This window comes from Botryllus schlosseri, chromosome 5, assembly GCF_051294905.1.
Source record: "Botryllus schlosseri isolate E-star chromosome 5, Bs_hap1, whole genome shotgun sequence".
Classification (NCBI taxonomy): domain Eukaryota; kingdom Metazoa; phylum Chordata; class Ascidiacea; order Stolidobranchia; family Styelidae; genus Botryllus; species Botryllus schlosseri.
The window spans coordinates 26731255-26754648 of NC_137240.1; the positions used below are offsets into that span (position 1 = coordinate 26731255).

General features: G+C 42.9%; 2 protein-coding genes across 6 annotated transcripts in view; one reads left to right on the forward strand and one right to left on the reverse strand.

Annotated features, from left to right (window-relative positions):
* LOC145439890 (retinoic acid receptor beta-like) overlaps positions 1-23394 on the forward strand; it is a 214023-nt gene that overhangs the window by 173198 nt on the left and 17431 nt on the right. For 4 of the 5 annotated variants that reach the window (XM_080317548.1, XM_080317544.1, XM_080317547.1 and 1 more), the window contains one exon: positions 245-1888. The exons of the other annotated variant lie outside the window; for it this stretch is intronic. In XM_080317548.1, coding sequence (XP_080173674.1) covers positions 245-345 — 101 coding nt within the window. In that variant the 3' untranslated portion in view covers positions 346-1888. Of the gene's footprint in view, positions 1-244; positions 1889-23394 lie in introns of those variants that run through there. 5 annotated transcript variants of the gene reach the window in all.
* The window catches only part of LOC145439907 (beta-1,4-galactosyltransferase 2-like), a 40225-nt gene continuing 31161 nt past the window's right edge, over positions 14331-23394 (reverse strand). The window contains exons 5-6 of the mRNA XM_080317571.1: positions 19176-19259; positions 14331-15172 (exon numbers count right to left, since the gene is read on the reverse strand). Coding sequence (XP_080173697.1) covers positions 15001-15172; positions 19176-19259 — 256 coding nt within the window. The 3' untranslated portion in view covers positions 14331-15000. The remainder of the gene's footprint in view (positions 15173-19175; positions 19260-23394) is intronic.

Below are 23394 nucleotides of genomic sequence, written 5' to 3' on the forward strand. Positions count from 1 at the left end.
ACATAAACCACTAACAATCGGCAGCGGTAAAGAACTTCGTATAGCAACAGTTATATTACTTGCAAGGACAGAACTTCATTATACTATTGAATATTATATTGTCACTGAAATGAACCCGACTATTTACGGCTGACACTTGTCAGGGGTGATCGTCAACAACTGGCAGAGAATAGAAAAGAACATTGTATATTAACAATCGTATCCGTTTACGAATTCTCTTTTGAAATATGTAATTTCTATGCAGGAGCCGATCGGGCCATGGCGATCCGAAAGTCCAAGACGTCTATGCCTCCGCTCATGTCCGAAATGCTGGTGGACGAAGAGACCCAGCAGTCCGAGAAGTAAAAAGGCGCTCACAAGACCCGACAGCAGCAGCCCGGCGCGTGCGGCTCATCAAGTCGGCGGTTCGGACGCTTTCAAACTCGCTGGGACAGCGATCGGACGGACGCGACCCAGGAAAAATGCACCATCTCTTGTCACCCGCCCTTTTTTCATTTGTCGCGAAACTTTCGGAAAATCTCTCACTTTGTAAGCGCCGACGCGAGACTATGTCGCGTAACGCGAGCGTCGGCGCGCGCGAATATGAGAGAATTGCTTGCGTTCCGTTTTGTCGGACGCACAAAGCGACTTTCGGAATGGCTTATCCGCGTTGTGTATACGTGAATAACTAACTTACGGATAGATAAACAACTAATGTCTGCACAGTGCATACTTTGCCTACCAGACACGACTAGATGTTCTGAAATATGATGATTTTCTACTTTTAATGTGAATTTTGGAGTAGTTGCGATGATCTGAACTGATTCTAATTTATATTTTCGGAACCAGTGCGCCAGTAGCTTTCGTTAAGGCAGGGTTTATAAGGTTTTTCACTTGCAGTCTCGTGTGTAGCATATATCCGTAGGCTAGTTGTCTGACTACGCCGGCCGTCAAGTCGCATCTGTCAATCATCCGAAAGAGCCTAGTACTTAACGTGGCGCTGGTTTCTCTTGCCCAGGGCGGCGCGCGCCTTGGAAATAACTTGTATATTGCATCTCGAAGCGCGGCGTGTTCATCTCGTTGTTACGGCAATATTGTTTTTCTTCGTTCTTATATTCTTGTTTTGCTTCTTTCTGCTCATTTGCGTAATTGCGTCGTAGCTTGTCGACGCGCGTTATTGGTATTTTTTTTCCTTTGCGGATTTTATAACGCGGCTACTTTGTTATTTTTTAAAGATGATTTGTATTGTCCGAACGCGACGCATGTCAGTATCGAAGAGCAAATGTTTTCACACTCATTTTGGGCGAGCTTCTGTGTGCATTGTGAACTGCGAGTGTTGGACTTGCACTTGCGTGCCTTGCGACCCGGTAATGTGTATCCGTTCAACGGTGTGTTGTGTTCTAGGACGTAGCCGGATGGCGTGGCAATTCCGTAGTTTAGTTGATATCTCGCGAAGTGGATTAGTGTGGACCAGTGGTTCGCAAACTCTAGGTATTCCAACTGTCAAAATAAACACTTTTTGACGAATGTACCTCTGTAACTTTGAAAAGGTTTAATCCAACTACCCTTTGATACCGAATCCAGACCGGACAAAAAGCAATACCCTGGTTGCCTCGCGGGGCGCTAACACCGCATCGGTGAATTTATAAAAACATGACAAAATTATTTCGCGTTCATCAGCACAGTTGCCCTTATCGCTATTTTTTCGCTTTCCTGTCCTTTCTTACAGTTTTATATTGCTGTTCCTTTTTTTTGTCGCTGTACCCGTACGACACTGATATATCATCTTTCGTGACGTCGTCGCATCTGTAACGGATTTTCGTTTCCTTTCCGCGTTGAAGTGACTTTTGAGCGCGGTTTTCTTTGTTTCTGATTGAATTTGATATGGAAGAATTCTATTGGGTCGGAACTGGGCTCTTGTTGGTGTTCTAGGGCTGGGTCAGGACAGGAGGGTCTTATACGCCGGGATTAGATGTCAAGGTGAAGGAGAATTTTCACTGTGATTATCGTAAGAGTGCTGCTTAACGTGGGTTCTTTGAGCCAGTCTCAGGCGAAGATCAAGGTCCGACGTCTTGTAACTACTGCGCTAACTGAAACACAATTAGCGAGACGTAATTGCGGAGCAACTCGTTCATTTTGATTCTAACGGTAGTGATGACTCCGAGCTAACGATGGCTGCAAGAATATCACAGAAACAAAAACACCTGTGTCACGAATCACGGCAAACGACAACACTCGTTTTCTAGTTGTTCGGCATAGAACTACTCGAAAAACATCCATTACTTGCCCATCAACGAACTAAGTAGACGCACACTTCCATGTCGCATGATTCGTGAAGATATTCCCTTCTTCATCATTAGCTGCAGGTAATTAGGCTCGATCAGAAGTCGAATTGTGGCAGTCGTGGTAAGTCGTGTGCAGTGGTATACGCAGGGCCGGTTTCGGTTCGACATCGGACCCCTTTTTTTCTGGAATGCCGGTTCTATGTCCAATATTTATTAGCGCAGAGAGCAGACATCACACTGATTAGCAGTGAATCTTCGGTAGAATTTTCTTTCTGTGATAATTATCTTTTAATGGTTTTGCTGTCGTAACAACTTTCTTGGTGCACAGCTCATTTGTACACCAGTTTTCTATAGGAATGTATGAGATGTGCAGTGTGATAGTTTTTTTGGCTAGAGTGAACACGAACATGAACATTCGTGGTTCGCTGAAAGCTTCCAAATTAGCGTAAGAGTCGTCAGGATAGCAGAGGTTAACAGAATTACCGGTAGCTGTTCTTGTCTGGGGTTCGCAGGAAGCCAAGACACGTAGCCGACTGTTACAGCAGAAGCCACGCTGATTTGCAGTAGATAATAATATTTCCGTTTTGTGTGAAAATCACGTTTTACTGTTTTGTTATTTTTACAATGTTGTGGATGCACAGTTCATTTTGTGCACCCGCATTCCATCGCAGGGGTTCTTGGCCTCGCGGACTGGTGGACCTTCAAAAACTAATGAATGCACCCTCTAAATTTAACAACGACAACTTGAATGTAATATTGGAACCTCCATTACATGATGCCTTTCTGGTACTAGATATATGTATTTGGTTCCATCGATGTTTGTGCGAGGGGAAGTTCTTGTAAAAACCGCTAACGTGATTGTGATTAATCGTCCTTTGAAACAATTGTGAATTTTCTAGGCCATACCGTCTCTTACTGCCATGCGAGTTGCTTAATTGAAGTTTGTTTGAACGCCGCCGTATCTTTCCCATATGACTCGTCGGAAGCGAGTTGGTAGGCTACTTTTTGACAGTAGGCTATCTTATATAAAACATTTTGTGACGAAGACCTAAAGTAGACCATGAACTCTTTATTGCGATGCCACACAAAAATTCGTTCCACACTTCTAAATAAATTCACAATTTGATGCTTATTTTTCTAATCAATGGACAAGCACCGAACCACTTGCATTTTGGGAATGTGATATAAAATTCTAATATATCTGACGGATGGTCACCGGTCCGCGGACCGGCGGTCTATAACCACTGATAGTGATGTATGAGATGCGTAATGGGGTAGATTTGTGGTTTTTATGACTAATATTAGGTCAATGCTTTTCTACCGATTTCGATTTTGAAGGGGGCGGAAACACTGAGGGCCAGTAGTTCTCAACCTTTCTGGAAGTCAGAGCCGCATTTCAAACTTCAGAGGACATGTGGAGCCGCATGAATAGCCTACACTTGAGTAAGCTAGACAAAATTTAAAGGTAGCTAGCCTACATCTGAATCTCACCGCCCAGCTAATTCAAAAGCATGCACATTGCACATTGTACATACACTTTCATATATTCTTTATTGCAGGGATCGCCAACTCAAAACGGGTCGCGGGCCACTTTTCAAATTTCGTAGCGGCCGCGGGCCGCCTGAATTCAATATCGATATAAAGTAGGCAACCACGTATTAAAACTCTATACATCAGTACAATGCTATGCTACCTAACATAGGCGAAAGGCATAGTGTCAGAAAAGAAGTAATATTTTATTAAAGGTATGAAAGTGTAACATAACATCATTATCATAAATTTCATTATATTTCTCTGAGCTGTGCGCGATACCTGGAAACGCTTTAGGGGCTAGATACGTTACTAGCAGAACGACCATCTCCACGTAAAGCTTGATCTTGTGGGGAAACCCTAAGCCAGTGGTTCTCAAACCTTTTAAGACATTCCCCCCCTTGATGATACCGAAACGTTTCGCGACCCCTTATCGTCATATCACAAAATGCATCCATGATGCTAGCAATCCCAATGGATAGTATGACGGCATGGAAGGTTATGAATGTTGATGAGAGAATTGTATAATATGAATTCCCGACTATAGACAGAGCAATAACTATAATTATGAATTCGAGGTAAGTCGCGCGGAGCGCGAAAAATGTTTCCGTTGACCGCAGCTCCGCGGCCCCTTCATATACTTTCACGGCGCTACAAGGGGGCGCGCCCCCAGTTTGAGAACCACTTCCCTAGGCTGTTTTCTAAGCGTCTCGGCCTTAGCAGTGTGTGGGCCATTGCAAGTCAACTTCAGCATTTCAAAATGTTTTCTTAGCTTTCTTCCGAAATCTCAAATCAAGTCGCGGGTCGCAAAATATGATATCGCAGGTCGCGTGTTGGTGACCCCTGCTTTATTGGTTATCTTAGCATTGATAGACGCAGACTGGCGAGTGCTATACACTGAAATGAACTGAAAATGAATATCATTACTATACAACATACTATTATGTCGGTATACGATAGCTGATTAGCTCTTCATGCATTCCTGCACTTAATCAACAAGTTCGCGTCGCGTGGGATTATACGCCGAGTAATATTGGACTTATTGCAATTTATACTTGAGTATGAGCGGTTATTTTGATGTTAGTAAAATCATGTCGAAATTTACTCTTCACAGAGACGATGTATAAAGGTCTACGACCTGCTGAACTCAAGATATATCCTTGTCTGACGGGTATTCACTATTCATGAATGCATTTGACGGTAGTCTGCAAGAATTCCCTTCCCCGGTTTTTAGAAGCGGCCTTGGACGGCTTTAGAGATAACTAGGGCAAATTTTTGTTGCACTAAATTCGTGAGAAAGATGCACCGAGAGAGCTGAACCTTTATAAGCCCGCTGTACACTGACCTTGCGACTTAACATCGTGACAGCCAGACTGTTCTGAGTCAAGTGTACCTGTTTGATGCTGGTGTGATCAGACTAGATGACCTTCACGGTCTTATCGATCATTCCTATCTAATACCGAATACTGTGCACGCATATTTTCTGTATCACATTCACTGCCGTTTGTTATGTATTTTGGTTCGATGAAAATAAAGACTCTCTCTCTCTCTTGAGTTGCGACAGTTGCGAGTCGTAAGTCGCTACGCAACGCACACTGCTGCCAAATGAGTACTCGGCAGTGCCCACAAGCGGCAACTACCTCAAGCGCCAGTTCTGCCAGAAATCTCACTGAGCAAAAATACACACTGCGATGGGAGATCAATTACCATACGAATGAAGTGGCATAATAGTATGCGCTTATCCGTAAATAACCACAATTTATTGCGTCATCTGCCATTGTCGATTTAGGCTCTGGGTAATTCAAACTATAACTAAAAACCAGAGGTGGTCTAAGTAGTCTAGAAAGCTACTCAAGTAGAAGTACAAGTAGCGACGAAAAATCTACTCAAGTACGAGTAGAAGTACTAATTCCATGCACTACCTAATACTACTTGAAGTAGAAGTAAAATTGGCTGACTTTAAATCTACTCAAGTAAGTAAGTAGTTTGATAAAAGTCCTAATTTGTTAACATGGACTGTCAAAAGCTGCAAATTGAGCTATGCGGAAGGTGCAGAGAGCTTGATTCGTATTGATGCATCCCAGGAGGCATCAATTTTCGACAGAATAAGCATTCTTTCGCATCATGGGATGCAAATTTCAGAATTGATTTGAAAATGCGATACTAACCCTTTGTTTACTAGAAAGCCTTGTTTTAGAGAACATCATGGTATTGCGCCCTACCCCATATTTAAGGCCTCAAATTTGGGTGAAGAGCAATACGGAGAAGTTGTATCAGATACGGTTTCAACACTTTACGCGATTAGTATACGTAAATAACAAATATAGTGAATCGTGAAATTTATATTTAGTGTAGCTTTATTTTCGGAAAATAGAGGCATCACTACACTTGCTTTTATGCTTCAACAATCAACATGTATGTTCTGCAGAGAAAAAAAACTGAAAGTAATTAAAACCCACAGTATGATACTCGGAATTGAAAGTGAAATACATACACCACTTCTAAAAAGCGGAAAATATATATTTCATGTCTTTTGTCTATAAAGCTTCGAATGTGACCTGCTAAAACAGGTGTAACGATCAAAAAGCCTGATTTTCCTGATTAGCGGGACATGTCATGGGCTGCTAGATTACGATATGATAGGTAATTGCTATATTGCGAAACGGTAGTTTCGAACGTTATGGCGGGCCATATTTACTGTGATGGAATATTTGATATGGCCGACAATGCGGTGTGAGCGGAAACAAGCAATCGGGTACCTAAATTATATTCACTGATAATTTCGTAAAAACATATTTGTCGCTCCAAAATTACTGTGCGCGAAGCGCAACAAAATTTGTCGGCTTTATTCGACTTTTATGAATATTAAATGTTGGTACTCCGTGAAAACAGCTCCGAAATTCCTCAGGCTATCTTCCGTATTTAGGGATTAGACTACTTCTACTTGACAAAATGAAAATAGCGAGAAGTAAGTAGGTAGATCACAAAATATTACGAAGTAGAAGTAGAGAAATCAGATCTACATCAGTAAGTACCAGAAGTAGAGGAAAACTACTTGAGTACTTCCAAAAAGTAGAAGTACTTAGTTACTGACCACCTCTGCTAAAAACTACACACGACACAAACTTTATATTCTCTGCATACGGCCTCAGTCAGACTTGGCCAACAAAATAATTATAGTTGTCTAATTCAGCGTTTCTCAACCGCCGGTCCGCGACGACATTCCAGGGGGCGACGCCCCAGGGGGCGATTTGGCGGTCTAGGGGGGCGAAAATGACGAAGGGGGCGATAGGAGGGCGAAAATGGACAAAGGGGGCGACAGGGGGCTAAAATAGCGAAGGGGGCGATAGCGGGGCGATGACGCGCCAAAACGGCTGACCTTTTTTAAAATTTATTTTAGTCAACCCACGGAAATTTTAGTTGCAAAAGTGTCAAATTCGACATCGAGCCGTGCAGTTGACCTTTTTTTTTAGTCAACCCGCCGGTCATTACAGTTTGCATGCCCATTTTTCGATACACAAAATTTGGGGGGCGATGGTCGGTGTTGAGCTTGAAAAGGGGGCGATGGGTCGAAAAAGGTTGGGAACCACTGCTCTAATCAAATTTCTGGTGTCCTGTAAACGCTGCACTGGCTGCAGAGCTGTATAGTGCAGAGCGAGCCAAGCCTGCTGTACATACATTTGCTATGTTCATACTCGCAGGAGTGAACTATGATTCTTGATTCAATGTCGCAAGTTATTGCGAATTCAGTAATTCTAATCTAATTTGGAAAAAAACAAAGCTATAATTGAAATTTTAATTTAATTTGGAGATAACTGTAGCTATAATCTCAATTCTACTCTAATTTGGAAAAAAACTTAAGCTGTAATTCTAATCCAATTGTGAAAAGCTGAGAATTTTCTGATGGTTCGAGTCTGGTTTCGGTGACGAGCAAACCTCATAACCCGGTGCACAACTTCTTACATAACGTAGAGTCCAACATTCAAAAGCATTTTCATTTTATTTTTCAATCAGTCTCTAAAGATAATCTCAGATATTATTCTGGATTGCTCTTCAGGCAGCAACCGTAACAATGATCAAAATCGCCTGATCGGCTTGCGCCATTGTCTTACGAGAGGTAAAGAAAGTTCAAGTTCTCTCGTGTTAGGGCAGGGGTGGGCAAACTTTTGAGCTCGCGGGCCGCATTCAACATCTGAATCCATTCGCGGGCCGCACTGTATATAATTGGGATTATAAACCAAAACGCAATATTGATATTTGATTATATGGTGGGGACATGGAGATAATATATGTTCTTATTTAAAACAAGCCAAACATTGCTTTGATGATATCGTACACGCGCCAGAAACATATTTTGGCGAGATTTCATAGGCTGGCGGACCTCAATATCCAATTTGAAGAGCTTCGTGGAGGTACAGAACTTCAATATACAATTAAATAGTATATTCATATTGAAATGAACCCGAATGTTTTCGGCTGACACTCGTCAGGGGTAATCGTCAGCAACTAGTAGAACAATGTTCTTTCCAATTCTCTACTAGTTGCTGACGATTACCCCTGACGAGTGTCAGCCGAAAATATTCGGGTTCATTTCAATATGAATATACTATTTAATTAATATCCAATTTGTCAAAACTATAGGGATAGCTGGTTCGTGGTACAGAACTTGAATATAGCTTTCAATACAACATCCATTGTAGCAGTATATTTATTAAACTCGAAGACTTTTCGGGTGCCTCTTTTCAAGAGTTATCGGCACACTGAAGGGATTTAAACAGATTTAAAAGAAAAACCAAAAGGCAAAGTATGACGCAACAATCAAAATCACAGACCATGAAATTCGCATTGTATCAATGGCAACAATAACAAACTACGAAGTATACGGACATACGGTACTATAGTAGCAGCACAATTTGTAAATAAACAATTACACGCACGGAACAACACGCACTAATGAGAAATTTGTAGGGATGAAAGTTGGTTGACCCGATTCTTAGAACAGGATTGAAATTTAAATCTTTGAGCAGCGATCTGTTCATATATTTACTAATTCCACTTTTGGTTCAGTTCCAGGAAACACAATGCTGACAGCATCATAACCATGTTAGCTTCAAACACGCTTCTACTATGTGTAGATAAAATATAAATACCCCAATTCTACGCATACAGACAACGAATCTACCTAAGACACGCCTGAATCGTTTTTTATAAGCTAATCACTGAAATAATTAAAAATGGAGTGGCCAATCTGAAATCCCACTCGTGATCTAAATTATGTCAATCTCGTTGCAGCTATCCCGCTGTGATATTAAGTATTTACCTTGGATCAGTGGTTCTCAAACTGTTTAAGACACTCCCCCCTCCCTTGTGATGGTGAAAGATTTCGCACCCGCTTAACGTCATATCACAAAACGCAACCAGGATACTAGCAAACCTAACGGGTAGTTTGATGGCATGGAAGGTTACGACTATGGATGAGAGATGTCTAAGTATGTAATTCAGACTACACACATAGCAATAACTATGAATTTGGGAAAAATATCGCGGGAAGCGCGAAAAATTTTTACAGTTGAGCTCAGCTTCACGATCCCCTTCAGATGCTTTGACGCCCCCAAGGGGGGCGTGCCCACCAGTTTGAGAACCACTGTCTCAGAAATATCCTGGTGAAATATAATAAGAAAAAGTTAATCAGGTCCCTGCATTAATTCGATTTTTAGTACGCATTTTATAAATACTCCGGGCGGACAGCCGTACAATGGTGCATATGGCCCTTAATTTTGACAAAAGTTGCAGCAAAAAGTTGCAATTATGATTTTTGTTGACTTATGATAAACTTATGAGATATGAGGTATGAGATACTCGAAAGGTTCCGTTGTACAATCTAGGTCAGGGGTGGGCAAACTACGGCCCGCGGGCCGCATGCGGCCCGCAACACCGTTCTGTGCGGCCCGCGAGAGTCTAAAGAAACTTTTTTTAAATATTGATAAAATGTGTACTAAAAATCGCATTAATGCAGGGACTTGATTAACTTTTTCTTAGTATATTTCACCACGATAATTCTAAGACAGTGGTTTTCAAACTGGGGGGCGCGTCCCCCTTGGGGGCGTGAAAGCATCTGAAGGGTGGCGCGAAGCTGAGCTCAACTGAAAAAAAAATTTCGCGCTCCGCGCGATTTACATCAAAGCAATAGGTATTGCTTTGTATTTAGTCTGCATTACATCTTTAAAAATCTCTCTTCCACAGTCGTAACCTTCCATGCCATCAAACTAGCCGTTAGGTTTGCTAGCATCCTGGTTGCGTTTCGTGATATGACGATAAGGGGGCGCGAAATCTTTCACCATCATAAGGGGGGTGTCTTAATTATTATTATTATTATTATTAATGATGAGTTTTAAGTGGCGCGTGTCGCCGTTTCCGGCCTTGTGCACCACGGACAAAATATGTTATCAAGGATCGAGTTTTAGTGCTCTGGGACATAGGCTTATAATAAGTTTCAAACTATATAAACTTTCAAACTATATATACAAGTTACATGCAATAATAAACTCGGCGACCGGCGTAAATAATTGCGGCATAGTAAGTAAATTGGTTAAAGTAAGCGGTACATTGAGCGTGCTACATGCGTCGGCAAGAAATGTTCGGTGAAAGTCATATTTTTCGCAATGCAAGAGTATGTGGTCAACCGTGTCGGGGACGTAACACACATTACAAAGGGGGGAGTCGGCGCAACCTATTTTGAATAGGTGAGCCGCCAGGCGACAGTGACCGGTTTGGAGGCGAAACAGGATTTTTTCAAATAGGCGATTTCGGCAGGAATCTGGCGCCTCTGTTGCTATAGATGGTCGCAACATCCGGTAGTGGTGCCCTCTCTCCTCTGCAGTGAACTCGGCCTGCCATTGGTCTCTGCAGAGCTTTCGGGTGACCGCTTTTGCCTCTGATAATGTTACGGTTGGGATATCGATACCGGGTTCCCGCGATTGACTTGATGCAGCCCGAGCTAGTTGGTCAGCCTTCTCGTTGCCCTCTATTCCGGCGTGACCTGGTATCCAGGCAAATGTTACCATGCCACCCGTGGTCTTTATCTGTGAAAGAATATCAAATGAGAGATATATTTCCTTATGCGGCTTACGGGTATGCGGGGATGACAACGCCCTCAGTGCCGCCAGGCAGTCGGAAAAGATCACATAGCGTCGATTCGTGGAGCTGCTGTGTTGTAATATCCACATCAGCGCGAAGACTATAGCTTTCAATATAGCTGAGAATGAGGAAGATAGAGTCGGGCAAGCCCGATTATAGCAATACGAATATTCTGGGATGTAGACCCCAAGTCCAGCACCATATTCAGTCTTTGAACCATCAGTAAATATATGGACGTGTTCGCCGAATCTTTCAAAGATAAAGTCGAGACATCTACATTTGATGTACTGGGGTACGTCCTGTTTCGAGACTAACCTAGATAGGTCGATATCAACGCATGGAATCGGTAAATCCCACGGAGGGGAAGGGGGATCGAATCGCTCGATCACCATGTTTTCAAAACAAGCTGCCTTCGTTAGCGTGTTAAAAGTATTGAATCTCGGATTAATAACACGCTATATTTCATGCCACGAGTTTTCGATAATGTGCCGAGATGAGTGGCTGCTCGCTTGATGACTAAGCAGAAGACATCGGTAGTTTAGGCTTAGGTACCTATGGCGAATGTGCGGAGGCATTTCGCAACAGGATGCTTGCAATGCGCAAATCGGTGTACTAAGCATAGCTCCGCAGATAATTCGAAGTGCCTTGTTTTGGATTTTCTCCACCTTCACCAGGTGGGATTTCGGGGCGAAGAAGTATGCTGGCATTCCATAATCGGTAAGTGATCGTATCATTGTCCTATAGATTATCAGTAGCGAACTCTTGCCAGCGCCCCACGAGGTTCCAGTCAGAAGACGCAAAGCGTTCAATCTGTTGCTACATTTCTTCTCGAGATACTCTATATGGCATTTATATGACAACAAGTTATCGAAAACAACCCCAAGATATTTAAAATTGTCTACAAAGCTGAGTTGCGTGCCGCCGATACGTAGAGACACGGATGGTAGTGATCGCTTTCTTGTGAATAGCATCGCCACCGATTTCGTGTGCGATATTTTGAATCCCCACTGTTTACACCACAGTTGAATCGATGTTAGGGCTAACTGGACCGCAGAAATGTTGGATTCCACGGATAATCCACTTTCCCATATAGCGCAATCGTCCGCGAATAATGCATGCTCACACTGAATAGCTGTAGGAAGGTCATTAATCATCACGGAGAAGAGTAATGGCGAAATAACGCAACCTTGGGGTAAACCATTTTCTAGAATGTGATATCGCGACAACGAGCCACCCACGCGGACTTGGAAGGTTCTGTTTTTTAAGAAATTCTGAGATCCACCTAAGCATCTTTCCTTTTACCCCCATTTGTGACAGTTTGTGGATGAGGCCAGTTCGCCAAACCATGTCGTATGCTCGTTCTATATCAAGAAAAACTGCCGCAACCGATCGCAAAATCTTTCACCATCATAAGGGGGGCAGGGGGGGGCGTGTCTTAAAAAGTTTGAGAGCCACTGATCTAAGGTAAATACTTAATATCACAGCGAGATAGCTGCAACGAGATTGACATAATTTGGATCACCAGTGGAATTTCAGATTGGCCACTCCATTTTCAATTATTTCAATGATGTGCATATAAAAAACGATTCGGGCGTGTCTTAGGTAGATTCGTTGCCTGTATGTGTAGAAAAGGGCTATTCATATTTTATCTGCACATAGTAGAAGCCTGTTTGAAGCTAATATGATTATGATGCTGTCAGCATTGTGTGTCCTGGAACTGAATCAAAAGTGGAATTAGTAAATCTATGAACAGATCGCTGCTCACAGATTTCAATTTCAATCCTGTTCTAAGAATCAGGCCAACCGACTTTCATCTCTATAGTTTTGACAAATTGGTTATCGAGGTCCGCCATAGCCTATGAAATCTCGCCACTATATGTTTCTGATGCGTGTACGATATCATCAAAGCAATGTTTGGCTTGTTTTAAATAAGCACATATTATCTCCATGTCCTCACTATATAATCAAATATCAATATTGCGTTTTGGTTTATAATCCCAATTTTATATAGTGCGGCCCGCGAATGGATTCAGATGTTGAATGCGGCCCGCGAGCTCAAAAGTTTGCCCACCCCTGATCTAGATAGAAGTTAGCATGTTAGAAATAAGGTCAGTCTCATGTTTGAAATAAGGATAGTCGCTATTTTCACTATAAGGTCATCATCAGTATCAACATATCCAAGGCAAGATATCACAGTGGTGACCCAGTCCGAACACACCCCAGACATGATGTCCAAACACGCCCCAGACACGATGTCCGAGTGTCAATACAGGCCGAACACGCCCATACATAATGTCTGAATGGCAGCACAGGCCGAACACATCCCAGACATGATGCCCGAACACGCCCCAAACACGAAGTCCGAGTGTCAACACAGGCCGAACACGCCCCAGATACCGTGTCCGAATGGCAGCACAGGCCGAACGCACCCCAGACATGATGTCCGAAGACGCCCCAGGCACGATGTAAGAGTATCAACGCAGGCCGAACACGCCCAAGACACCATGTCTGAATGGCAGCACAGGCCGAACACACCCAAGACATGATGCATCCGACAGCACCCGACGCATCTAGGAAAATCACGTCTCAAATTCCTCCTTGCGCAAAATGTTGATACTTTTTCAGAATACTTAAAATGAAAACTTCACCCACAAATCAGTACAGTCGATAATTTCTTTGCAACCAATTGCTCGACCGAAGCTCCACAACTTACCTATTGACAACCAATGCTTGGTTCCATACTATTACCGAGAATGCTATTACCGAGATGGACATTACCGAGAATGCTATTACCGAGAATGGACATTACCGAGAACGGACATCATCGAGATTGGACATTACCGAGAATGGCCGATGCCAAGAATCTAGCTTAATGTAACGGACGCTGTCGAGAATTTTATACCTGAGAGCCAATACCGAATGTGGCAACGACGTTTTGCATACACACGACCTGTTCACATGCATAGCAAGCCTGCATTGCATATATTGCATTCTCGGTAATGTCCATTCTCGGGGGTGTCCATTCTCGGTAATGGCCATTCTCGTTAATGTCCATTCTCGGTATTGTCATTCTCGGTAATAGCATTCTCGATATTGACCGGACACCCCAATGCTTACATGCGTAGTCGAATCGTTGAATGTCCTACGGGTGTCGCATTCGTTTGATGCTTTCGAATACCGTAATCACCCACCTTACAAATTCAATTTTTAGATCCAGAAAACTAGTTTCCGCATCCTGATTATAACCTTTGGACTCTGTCTCCTTCAAATTTGAATCATTGCACGCTACCGAAGCACGACCCTGGTAAACTTTGCGCTTACACAGCCTTGTAGATATGTTTTCAACAATTACAGTCGCTTTCCTGAGACTGCTGTTGCTTTGCAGAACCCATAAAAGTATTGCAAGTCACACCTCTACATTATAATATTGACTTAGGAGCGTATAAAATATCTTCACCAGTTTAAGTCACCCTGAACTTGCGATAACATTGACTTTGGTCAGAATACCATCGCCAAACGTACATCTTTTTTATTTGAAAGGACAATGTTCCACGTACGTCATTTTTGCATGTACTAAATTAGAAGAAATCTATCACAATATATTATAAATAGGAAGGAGAAGACTACTATGGCGATAAGAAGGGGTACCACATATCATATATATATCACATACCATATATGTCCTCCTAATATTGAGGTACCACATATTTCTAAAGTCATCGGCTGTGCGGCTCATCCTACAGTCACAGTGCAAATTAGAGCAGCTAATCTACTGTTTTCGTGAGTTGGTACTTTTCTAAAAAGGTAAGATAGAGCACGTATAGCATACACTACCGGAGGCAATCGTACGTATTACGTATATGAGAAATCGCGAACCAACATTTCTTGAATACGCTTTGATGTCGCATACTCATTCGTTCACTAAATCAGAGTATCTGTTATCAAGCATGTGCAGGATCCGTTGATATCCTGGGACCTGGATCCCAGATATATCATTTATCCTTCACTCCAATATCGCCTTGAAGAGGTGGCACTATATCAGATCTACGCCAAATTTCGCGATCAAGTGTCAAGGAACTGAAGTACTCTCAGGCGTGATTTTCCTCTTGTGCAGCCGTAGAACAATGGAGCTAACTCCTCCTGACTGTGAGCCGACATCCACCAACACTTTTATAAATAGAGGGTATCGTTCGATTCTTTTTATGCCTGTGTCAAGGCTCGACAGCCCATCCATATGCAACCTAGAAACAAAACGCTTGATTAACGCACACTTTTCATGAAAACCCTATCAAAGTGGTTCTCAACCGTTTTGTCTTCGCGGACCCCCTTCGGACCACCACGGACCCGCACGAATTTCGAATTTAGCTCAATTATCGTGCAACCATGATCTGTCTGGTGCAAATATTAACTGTAGGTGGGAAGGAGAAGGTTGGAAACTATACACAAAAATTCGTGCGAAATCGCGGTTTTAGACATGACCAAATGGCGATGACACTCCTGATTTTTATCAATAACTTACGCTTAATAAAGACAGAGCCTTCAATTATAGCGACTTCCTTCAGTCGAAATATCCCAGGTATCTCATTGAGAGATGGGGCGCATAGAGAGCAATGCCTCGAAACTATACAAACGCTACAATAGGTTAGGATTTTCGGCAGAAACATAACATACGCTGGTCCACACTTTTTCAATTGTAATCATGAGATAGGTAAGTCACACACACGCTCGTGGTAGGCCGATATTGCTTAATGGCAGCCGTGCCTTGCAGTGTTCTTCAGAATAGCTACAGCAGTGGTTCTCAACCGGGGAGGAATTCCCCTTAGGGGAAATTTTGCAATTTTTAGGGAGGAATTCCACTTTAGAATTGTAACGGATTTCCCAAATTGCTCATGTCCGAACTGTCATGTAGTCAACCAGTTATATCCGAACGTATGCTCATGGCTGTTTTTTTTTGCTGGAAGTACGTTCAAATGCTATTTGCACTCTCTTTTTCACATAGAAATTCGCCCTTGTTTTTTTTAACTAGTTCAGATGTGCTGCAGTTCGCAAGACAATGTTGTATGCCATCGACGGCCTCTCAATCAAATTTATCCTGAGCGAGCAAATGTCGTGCCGAATCTATCACAACAAGGCCTCTAGTGAAAGTATTTTTCTTATATTTTCAAGTCAACATTTTCAGACAGAGACAAAATATTCCAACGTCTTCGATTCAAGTCAAAGAGATCGCTAGTCATGCTTTATTTTTAGTGAACAGCTACCCGATCGAAAAAAGACTTGGTGCAATGTTGCCGAAACGGAATGTGCGTCCTAAATTTCGATGAGCTCCAGCAGGAAATCTGATCACCACGTGTATGTTATATATCAGGGTCGTAACTAAGTGACGAGGCTCCGAGTCACAAGTCAATCTCACTTTCATTGTTTTGACTCTCTAGTCAAGTCGAGTCATTTCCAATTCACCATTGAGTCAAGTCCGAGTCCAAGTATCCGAGTAGAGGGTCGAGTCCAAGTCATGGTATTATGACACGAGTCCGAGTCCAAGTCATTGTGTTAACTGCTCACTTTCCAGTTGAAGTCTTGTTAAACCCACTTTTCAAAACTCTGTTTGGTGATATTGAATGATTTGGATTTATAATATACTAATTTTCCTCACTTTGAGCAGTTTCTTGTCGCATTTTCATGTACCAGGACCAATAGACGAAATTCCAATAGGGTGGTCACTTTACTGTTTTTAAAAATTACAATGAAATGTTGGTCTTGGACGTCTTATAGTCTCGAGTCATGCACAATGACTCGGATCCAAATCGGAACACCAGTCGAGTCGTTTCCGTATTTTCAGAAAATGACTCGAGTCAAGTCGAGTCATCGGAAAATGGTGACTCTAGTCGGACTCGAGTCTGGTCAACCCTACTATATGAAAGTACCTATAGTATTGGCCAAATGCATACGCAAACTTGAGAAAAAATCGCGAGACCAGTAAATTCAGACATACTGATTTTTCACAGCAGTTATATTAGCGATTGGTGCATAGTAAGACGAAAACACCAATCGAAGTGTGGGGGTCTGTTGAGTCAAGCCTTCCAGAATTAGTTTGATTGGGACCAAGACCATTCTTTTTGGGGGTCTACAAAGTGTTGTTACAGTCCTGCTAGAAACAAACACGCGGTACCGGGGTCTACGGCCCGTCTTATTCTTCAGTCAACAGGTGTTTGCGCGGTAAAAATGACGTTTTTAAATCATTGGGCAGATTTCTCTTAAGGGGGGAATTTTGGCTCAAATTTCGGCCAAGGGGGGCACGAGATGAAAAAGGTTGGGAACCACTGAGCTACAGGATAGTGGCAGCCCTTGATTTTGTGGTCAACTGTTATCAGCTGCTATTTGGACGATACAATTAGCTGGATAGATCACCAATAAACAGCAGGTGATATGCATGATTTCAGTAGTGTCGACTGTCATGCTACTAATGCAATTTTGTAGGATGCCTCAAGTACGCTTGGGGTTGCTTCAGAGCATGAAAGGCAGTCTGGAGTCGGATTCGATAATCGGCAAGGCTATGGCGAGTCGGCAGGCAGATTTATGGCCAGTGGTTCCCAAAGTGGGCGATATCGACCCCTGAGGACGATTGTTAGAGACGTGAGAAAAAAGTATCCTTGAAGCTTGAAGTAGAAGTATTATGCAAGCTAAACTGCTTTGTAGAGGGTTAACCTTTAGTTTTGGGGTCGCGATAAAGATATGGTGAGCTTGAAAGGGGGCGATGAGTCAAAAAGTTTTGTAACTACTCCTATCCTAGTGTCTGATGTAATGATGGTCGATTGCATTTTGAAATACGAAAATTGATTTCATTATCAAATTATTGTAGCTGTTTCAAAATAAGTTGTTCGCCTGTACCCAACAACACTATTCCTCACTAGCTGAAACGGCTTCGGCTATGGAAACATAGATGGAGAGTAAGCTGATATGAGCACATTGCCTTGACGTGCAATGGACCTGCTGACACTACCAAGACCGAGACGCTTAGAAAACGGCCTACGCCCTAGGGATTCCCCACAAGATCAATCTTTAGGATAAGGTAGTCTTTCGGCTAGAAACATGTCTGCATATCCCCAATATCGATTCGTTAGTCACCGAAGAGCCTGGTCAGGTGTCGTGCCCAGCTCATAGTTCAAAATAAAATGAAGTTTATGATCATGATATTTCATGTTTTATATGTACTTCCTTAATAGAGTATTACTTCTTTTGTGGTAACCATCACCCATGTTGGTGAGCACGGCGTTGTACTAACGTAAAGTTTTAAAATCATGGTTGCTCAACTGTGTGGGCTATTTTGTCTCGATATTGATATCCGAAATTTGAAGAGTGGCCCGCGACCCGTTTTGAGTTGGCGACCCCTGCAGTTCTCCTACATGGCTGAAATTCTTTCCGGTGGAGCTGATGTTGCAGTGATGCCTATGAGTGCCAGTATGGCTATTATCCGTCACAATAGCTACTATCACTATACTGTATGTAACTACTGCGATGGATTTCCCTGTGCGAGAGGGATATTCATGTTAACTCGCTGCAAAAATTCCACGGACAAAGACGCATTTTCAGGAAAACAATACATCAGATTAGAACTAAAATTAGAACATAGAAACATTTGAAAAATTACTGTAGATTGGAATTAGATTACTGGGATTTCGCTCTAACTTAGTGAAATTGGACAACTGGAATTTTCTAGTTGTCCAAGTCTCGACAGAACGTGCACTGAAGTTCTGAAGTGTGTTGAGACCCTCTTTAAAACATATATAGACACTGTTCCAAAATGTAGCTTTGTCTGGCAATCGCAAAACTCTGTAACACTAATTTTAAGCATCAGTAGGTTCCAAAATCATATATAAACCCGCTAACCTTGACATAAATTATGATCGTGGTATTATATGCGATAGGTGGTTCTGTTGTTGTTGTTTGATATTGATGGTGTTTCGACTAAATTTGTCATTTTACACCGGGTCGATATACTTGATAATGATTCCGTATTTTGCCGACTTGTAGCACGGCCCACTTCTAGGTATTTCAAGACACCTCTTACGTGGATCAGGTGGCGATGAGGAGCCTAAATAAACCTGCAACATTTAGGTAGGAATCCTCGGTCGGACTCGAGCCCGCAAGCCATGGTGTTGCAGCTGTGGAGGGTACCAATATACTTTCGAGATTTTATTTGCGAATGGTATGTAAATTTCTTACAAACTAGCCGATATAAAACCTTACCGCGATCTGGCAGCCCGGAGCTTTGCGTATCTATTCCTGTTCGCTGGATTCAACGCGTCTCGCTGGTGGTGAATCATCGTAAATCTGTTGACAAGAGTGGTATACCGTCAACAATGAGTTGATCACATGCCCAATTGCCCATTAGCCCCGCTGCCCAGGTTAACGGTTAATTCGGAGAATTCACGCAATACGTGTGCAAATGTTTTGGAGGCGGTGCTTGCCAGAGAGGTAGGGTTACCATATTTATGTGGCTCAAATACCGGACACTCATTAGCGCCTACTGGCGGGTTTGAAAAGTATAAGCACATTGTCTGTCAATATGACGTCACAATATCAAAGCTTTGCATGTCGACTGTACAGGAGGAGTGGAGCATAGGTCATGAATTCAGCCCCTGAATTCGGTGGAATGTGAGCGCTGGTGATTTCTGTATTGTATTCTCATTTGGTCTGCAACAGCTGTCTTCACGGGCCGTATGAGGCCCGCCGGTCGTGTGTTTGACATTGACAACCCACCCAAAATGTTAGGTCAGTGCATTTATGTGATTGTCTGTTCTAACCAGGACCGAACGAACATTATTTCAGCCCCGCCCGCCCAAACAATACTCATCCTGGGCCCACCATAGGGTAATCGATGCAACTTCTGGCTTATTTACTACATGCATCTGGTTTATATGTCCATCTGGTTGATAAATTTTGTAAATTAATTCTTTCAATAATATTGGTTCTTCCATATATTACTATAAAATTTGATCCTCTCTCCGCCCAAAGTGTTCGGAGTTAGCGGTAGAGCTGGTGGAGCATGATGACTTCGAAAATGCAGGAAGCGTAATTGTGGATCGTTAAGTCAAGTTTGTCACACGGATAAGACTATTTATGAGCTGGAAGGACGATCCGCACCAGCAGGTCACATATCCTGTTGTTCCCAACTATTTATAGTCTCCAGTTCGAATTTGAAAATGTTCCGTGACCCATCTCAAGACTTGATAAGCTGATTACTAAAGGTCAGCACCTTTGCCCAGACTTACTCCTGGTTTATTTTGGAAGCTGATTACGTTCAACATATTCCCGATTTCCAGAATAAACGCCATCGGCCCCAGGTTTGGAACCACTGTCCTTGACTAAAGCATCCAAACGGCCTTGACCGACTGTAGGAATATATACCGTTATCCTATAATTGTGATTACAATTAGACTTGTTCCATTAAATTATGGATTTTTCTTTATCTGTTATTGCATTTTTGCGAGGGCGAGGGTGACTTCATATTGAATGCAATAATGTTACACTAAATCGCGCCCAGCGCGAAGAAAAATTTCAAGTTCATCTGCTCGAAAATAATGTTGTTTTTATTGATTTACGAAATTTTTTAGCCTACTTCAGGCCTTCAAAATTGCGGACATTTAGGCATATTTTCGAATTTCCTCCCGGACGCAGTTTGATCGGTTGAATTCTGGACATGTCCGGACGTATGGCAACCCTACAGTAGGTCGATAAAAGGCGTTCGCCGTTCGTGAATAGCGTATTGCCAAACTTGGTTCGCCATGTAAGCAGTATACGTGTGTTGAATCGTATCTATAAATATTCATGACGAACCGGGCAGTGGCCCATGTTAGGAAGGGGGATATGAGGAATTTACCCCCCTAGTGTGTTGATCATCCTATATGAGCGCTTAGGACCAACATTTCTGAGGCATGAAGAGGTTCCCGTCCGGTCCGGGTTATAGTGCTAGTGCACCCCGAACTATTTGTATAATTATAGAAATTAAACATGGAACGGCAACGACCGATTTTGCAGCTTCGTTCCGCTTCGCTGAGGCTGGAGTGGAGAATTGTTTTGCGTAAGCGACTGCAGGATTTCTGGCAATCCAAAAGCTATCTTCCCGAGTGCAGAAATTACTGAATCTGGTCTTGATCGAAAGCTACTGTCGCACCGATTCCAAAAAATATAAATTAAAATATGATCAGGCACTGATCCACCTAGAATCCGTACTCCAAGTCTGAAATATCGGCATTGTTCGAACAATCGGAGAGTCGCAACGGGTCGTTGTTATGGCCATCGTATTGCGGTTACCCGATTGTTCTGAACAATGCCGATATTTCAGACTTGGAGGGCGGATTCTAGGTGGATCAGTGCTTGATCATTATTTTAATTTATATTTTCGGAATCGGTGCAACATTAGCTTTCGACCAAGACCAGATTCAATAATTTCTGCGCTCGGGAAGATAGCTTTTGGGTTGCCAGAAATCCTACAGTCGCTTACGCAAAACAATTCTCCACTCCAGCCTTAGCGAAGCGGAAGGAAGCTGCAAAATCGGTCGTTGCCGTTCCATGTTCAATTTCTATAAATATACTTTGTCTAAGTCGTAATCTCGTAATAGTCCTGTATATGCATTGTGAGGAATACAAACGATTCAACCGTAAACGCAGACGCTGAACTTTGGTTCCTTATTATTATATGGCGATTCGGGTTTCTCTAGAGGCCCAGGAGCCGGTCATAGGCGAAATAGGATTGCGACCACATATATTTAAATTATATATTTTGTCATAATTATATTCTCCATGTAGCCTGCATATACCGATTTCTAAATGACGCTTTGACTTCAGTAAATAATTACGTTTTGGTCCATTTTCCCGTAAACTGTGAACTCACTATCCACTGTTTTGCCATCTCGGAATTGAGTGTCCATGGCCGTGACTTGTTGCTGATGGTGACTACATTGCAACCACAGCGCCACTGTCGGAAGGTTGTAATGTGGCCTATGAACATACTCAACATCTGCTGTTTGAGGCATGATATTTGATGACAGTATTTCATACTTAAAAGCTAAACATTTGTTAGAAATGTGCTGGAAATGTGTCATTTTCAGAATCGCCTCACGGGCCGGATGAAACCGTCTGGCGGGCCAGATGCGGCCCGCGGGCCATATGTTTGACACCCCTGAACTCTAACACTTTCATGGGGTGAACAGAAAATTTTCAAATTTTTTATTATTTATTTTTATATAATAAATAGAAACTTTCTTCTCCTGTAGCAAAGCGGTTACTGGCTGGAATTGAACCAAATTTTGTGTGTAGGCTTAAATTAGGTAACCTAACAATTTTATCAAGTAGCCAGTACGATTTGAGAAAAAAAGTCATTTTTGAAGAGCCCTAATGCATAGTAAAAGATAGTGGTTCTCAAAGCTTGGCATCGTTTTCCCTTTTCTGGGATCGCGAAGATGTTGAACTTGATTAGCTTCCAACATAGGCCGAGGGTGAGTCCGGGCAAAGGAGCGGACCATTTCTGTGGTAATCAGCTTACCAAACTTTGAGGTGGGCCATGGAACATTTTCAAATTGGAAATGGAGTCGTGACCATAAAAGGTTGAAAACCAACGGAAGTAGTATAGTAGATCGGTCTGGGTGTGCCTGGGGCTCTTATGGGCGGGGTGGCGAGCGGCTGGAAAACCGGGGGTGGCGAGCGGCACTTATTTCTTATGGCGGGGGTGGCGAGCGGCTATTGCGTCTTATGGCGGGAGTGGCGAGCGGCTCTTATTTCTTATAGGCGGGGTGGCGAGCGGTTGGAAAACCGGGGGTGGCAAGCGGCTTTTATGTCTTATGGTGGGGGTGGCGAGCGGCTATTGTGTCTTGTGGTCGCACTGGCGAGCGGCTCTTATTTCTTATGGGCGCGGCGGCGAGCGGCTATTGCGTCTTATGGCGGGGGTGACAAGCGGCTATTGTGTCTTATGGATGCGGTGATGATGGTACCCTTTCTGGTATAGGCTGTGGTGATGATATACCTCGAAAACTTGTGTTGGTGACTCGTACTTTCAGGTATAGGCTGCGGCGATGATGTGCCTGTCATGTATTCTTACGCGATCTCTGGTGATTCACCATGTGTTCTTATGGGTGCGGTCGTGATTCGTACTTTCAGGCATCTCTCGCGCGGTGTTGAATATGTACGAGTCACCAACAATAACCGCACAAACGGAAACGTGGCTTGCAAGAGGATTAAGCAGTGCGTGCGACCTATATTTCGAATGACCTGCGCGCTGAATTGTTTCCGTGCAGTCGTGTGCTACTATCAATTATTACACTAATCCAGTCAGTGCGAAATAGTTTACCAAATCTAGGAATCAGTCGCATGGTGTTACTTCAGTAATTAGTTTACCACAGAGCCGGCGTAGGCGGCGATTCAAATACCAACAATAGCCGCGTTCACATACTATCACTTCGAAAAAAGG